Source organism: Schistocerca piceifrons, chromosome 4, assembly GCF_021461385.2.
Source record: "Schistocerca piceifrons isolate TAMUIC-IGC-003096 chromosome 4, iqSchPice1.1, whole genome shotgun sequence".
In the NCBI taxonomy this organism is placed as follows: Eukaryota; Metazoa; Arthropoda; class Insecta; order Orthoptera; family Acrididae; genus Schistocerca; species Schistocerca piceifrons.
Window position 1 is genome coordinate 75,281,847 of NC_060141.1, and position 4,395 is coordinate 75,286,241.

The 4,395-nt window shown below is 40.5% G+C and overlaps 1 protein-coding gene across 1 annotated transcript; it reads right to left on the bottom strand.

The window, feature by feature from the left end:
- Positions 1-421: 421 nt before the first annotated feature.
- LOC124795608 (protein ALP1-like) lies at positions 422-1,720 on the bottom strand. Its single transcript, XM_047259679.1, has 3 exons — positions 1,692-1,720; positions 756-1,649; positions 422-575 (listed from the first exon to the last, which is right to left on the bottom strand). Exons 1-3 carry the CDS (start codon positions 1,718-1,720, stop codon positions 422-424), a joined length of 1,077 nt encoding a protein of 358 aa, XP_047115635.1.
- Between the last annotated feature and the right edge of the window lie 2,675 nt (positions 1,721-4,395).

The following is a 4,395-nucleotide window of genomic DNA, read 5'->3' on the forward strand; positions in this document are numbered from 1 at the left end:
GATTTAAACTTAACTTAATAACTCATCAACCAAACTGTGAGCACATTTCTGGTCCTGATCAGTTGACGGATTATTATGCAAAATAGTGAAATCATCTGATGATGACTTGGTAATAAGGCGAAAATGGTATGATACCATTTGGATAAGACGAATTTGAAATATATTGGGTGTCTCTGCTATGGGCCTTCAAGCGTATTTTCTCTGGTATTTCGACAGATATTTGCAGTTTCGTTTTTTCAGTGCGTATTAAGGTTGGGACACACATGTCAGGACCGTGTCCGTGCCGAGACACGTCCGAGTATCGGCCGTCACCCCGACTACGAAATACAACATTGAAACAAATGCAGCGGGCCCCACTTGACCGGGCCGTGCACAGGGAACGTCAACGGGCCGGGGCCGGGCCGGGCGGGATTCGCCTTGTTTAAATTTTCACGTGACGGACACGGCCTGACGGTGGGGTTGTCTTGTGAGCTGTGCAACTGCGCAAAAATGTTCTGTGTACAAAACATGGATGTGGAACGACTAATAGAGGAAGTTCGTAAGTTTCCTGTTCTTTACGATCAGGGAAGTGAAAACTACAGGAATATCGAGTACAAAGACAGAGTTTGGAAGACAATTGCAACAGATCTACAAGCCAAAGGTAAGATAAAAACTATACAAGTTTTAATACCCGAAAGATATTTATTTACTTTTTATTTTACAAACAGATGTTTGGTTTATGTCATCGTTATATCGCCAAGGCGACATGTTCTTGCCATTCTACAGTCCCTTGTGGAGAGTTCAGGAATTTTTTGAGTTGTTCCCGTACAGCAAATGCAGCATATGTTGATCTCCCACGAATTCGAGGTAGGTTTCGAAGATTTGATGAACTTCCGGATCCCTCAGCAGTTTCCGTTTGATCCATCCTCTGTTCGGGCACCCTATAACCTTCCATTTTTCGAATAAAGTTGTACAGTACACACGCAGCCGTCACAATCATTGTAAGGTTATTAGGATCTCCCTGAAGGATTCTTCTAAATATTCGAAATTTCTGTTGCAATATACCGAATGCATTTTCGGATATTCTTCTTGCCCGACTCAAACGATAATTAAATATAGCCTTGTCATTTGTTAAGTTCGTGCCAGGATATGGTCGCATCAAGTATGTTTTGAGAGGGAAAGCTTCATCGCCTACAATTACCATTGGAAGTTCAACATCAGTTCCGGGTAAAGTTTTACTCTTTGGGACGCTAAGCGTATTGTTTTCCAATGACTTTCCAAGATTTGAATTTACTAGAATGCCTCCATCAGAGTTTTTTCCGTACGCTCCCACGTCTATTGCAATAAAATTATAACATGGGTCAACCAGAGCAAGAAGCACAATGGAATATGTTTTTTTGTAATTCCAATAGAGACTTCCTGAGTTGTTTGGAGCCTGTATTCTTACGTGCTTTCCATCTAAAGATCCAATGCAGTTTGGAAACTGCCATTTTGTCCAAAACTCCTCAGCTATAGCATTCCATTTTTCTTCATTCGGCACAGGCATCACCTCTTCTAACAATAAATCGATAACTGTTCTAGAGATGTCATGGACGGTAGCTGCAACTGTGGATTTTCCCAACCTGTAGCTGAAGGAAATAGTTTTAAAGGAATCTCCTGTAGCAAGGAACCTGAAAAAAATTGAATGTATAAGATGAGAAATACTGTATAACCTATAAAATATTTGCAGCATTTTAAACATTGTAATATAAATACGCGATTTAAAATATTTTTGCTACAGGTGGAATAGAGGAATGCAAAAAAAATGGGCATCTGTTCGTGACCAACTAAGGAAGACCTTGCAGAAAAGGAAAACTGTTTCAGGACAAGCTGCTGTTCATCAACATAAATACAAGTATGAAGATCTCTTAACGTTCCTGCTACCTTACATGGTAGAACAAGAAACAGTTTCCAATGTTCCTTACACGCAAGACAATAATGAGCATAAACAAGAATCAAATACAGATTCCCAAGAGGAGCAGTCGATTGTTGAAATCGAAAAAGTGTCTACACAAGAAGACATTGCAGATGAAGAATGGATCATTAAAACCCAGGATAGTGAAACAGAGAATTTGATAGAGCACACTCGGCATTCCCAGACGCCCTCAGCTCATTCGTCCGTCACTTCAAAGAAGAACACGTTTATGAAACCACCACTGAAACGAAAATTTCAGCGTAAGGTTAAACCACAAGAATCTGCATCGAGCCAGCTCATGGCTTACATTTTGGCAGAAAAAAAAGCTGAAAAACAGAGAGATATACAAAACCCAGTTGATGCTTTTTTGGCTGGTATAGCACCAGCCCTAAAATCATTGCATCCACTACTGTTTCATCAAGCTAAAAGTAGGATTTTTTCAATTGTACAAGACTTTGAACTGAAGCAACTCATGAATGACGTATCAGTCCATCAATTCACTCCATCATCCTCCAATTCCTCAGCAAAATCTGTTTCAACACCATATCCTTCACCTGTGGGAAACGAGTCAACAGAACCTACACAGCAGCTTTTGGACCTGCAAAGGGATTCGCACAATTCGTATATAAATAACCAAAGCCATCATCCTCCAAGTTCCCCTGCATCCTCATCAGCTTCAGAAACTAATTCACTGAATAGTCCTCATTTGTTTTTCTTAGGGTAGTAGAAATTTAACTGTATTATTTACTAACTTATGTATTTATCTTTCAATTACTAAAGTAATAAAATAAAAATGCTGTCCTTAAAACTTCTTATTTATTTGTGTTCTGTGTACTTTTCTTTAACCTACCGTAAAAAAACAGCCAGTCGTTCTTTGGGTGAAACTGATACTCTCCAGAACGTGTCATTTTTTCTCAGCCTTGGTTCTAGTTTCTTTAAAAGTTCACAGAAGGTGTACTGCGTCATCCTAAAATATTCATAAAACTTAGTCTCATCATCTATGAGGTGAGAAAATAGTGTTCGAAACTCTCCCTGTACTGGTCTTGTTTTCCAGGCACTGTGGATCCATAATTTTCTTCTTCTTATTTGCCTTCGTTCGTTTTCCTCTTCGTCTAAAGCAAGTGCTATAAGTCCTAATTCACTATTACGAAAATTAGTGAACATGTTTTACAGCTTTCACAAACAGAAACACAGCTCACCGCGTCCGAGTCACTACAAGGAACAACAGAGACACGGACGTGCCCCGGTCATGTGTGGCCCCTGCAGGAACGGACCGGAGTACGGCCGTCACTCGTCCGACGCTCGGCCCTGACACGGCCCGGACGTGTGTGTCCCGACCTTTAGGAGTCAGCCGAAACAAAAGCTGGCCGTTCTGGCCGAGCGGTTCTAGGCGCTTCAGTCTGGAACTGCGCGACTGCTTCGGTCGCAGTTTCGAATCCTGCCTCGGGCATAGGTGTGTGTGATGTCCTTAGTTTAGTTAGGTTTAAGTAGTTCTAAGTTCTAGGGGACTGATGACCTCCGCTGTTAAGTCCCATAGTGCTTGGAGCCATTTGAACCCAAACAAAAACTGCTCACCAATTCTTATGTAGGACGCCAGGTATCGAAGGAAATTACAAACAGCACGATTTTTAAATCGAAATTTTGTGAGCCCATTAGGTAGAGCGGTCCTAAGTTAGTGTAGTGCCTTATTCGTTTTATCTATATGTATTAACAGAAATAGTAAAACACAAAGAATAATCAATACTCCAGCAGCGACTGCATAACAGTAGCAGTCAGTGCAGGCCAGAGTGGTGCTATCGCTGCTGGAACATTAATAATTATTCTTCGTGTTTTACTAGCTGTATCGAATGGGCACGTAGAATTCCATTTTAAAAACCATTTTTTTCTAACGGGAACCAAACTGACGCTTTCCATAGAACCTGGGAGTCGATTAAAAACGTGATGAGCAGTATATGTTTGAGCTGACTCTAGCCACATGTTGCAAAAACGAAATTGCAAGTTTATGCTGAAACAGCAGTGAAAATGCGCTTGACGGCTCTTGGGAGAGACGCCCTAAATAATAAAAAAATTACCAAACGTCACTGAGTTTCGTCGGTTTCTGATAGGTGTTTAATGATTGATGCCATGTATAGCTCCTTCAGTGTAATGACGAATAACAAGAAAGCACATATACCGTTCTAGAAACGGATCCTTGCGTAGCTTTCTAACAAGAGCAGACGGAGATAATTTATAGTTGGCTAAAGATTAATTAAAGATTGCACTTCTGTCAGACCGCTTTTTTTATCAAGTTGATCTGTGATATGGATTGCATGTTAGCGACATATGAGAGAATAATTAACTTCGTGTTAGGGGAGCAAATTTTGCTTTGCGACTATCGAGATATGTTTATCACCTTTGCGACAAAATAAGGTGCCAATTTTTGCGGGAGTTATGGAATATTTTCTAGTACGTAATATCTTTGT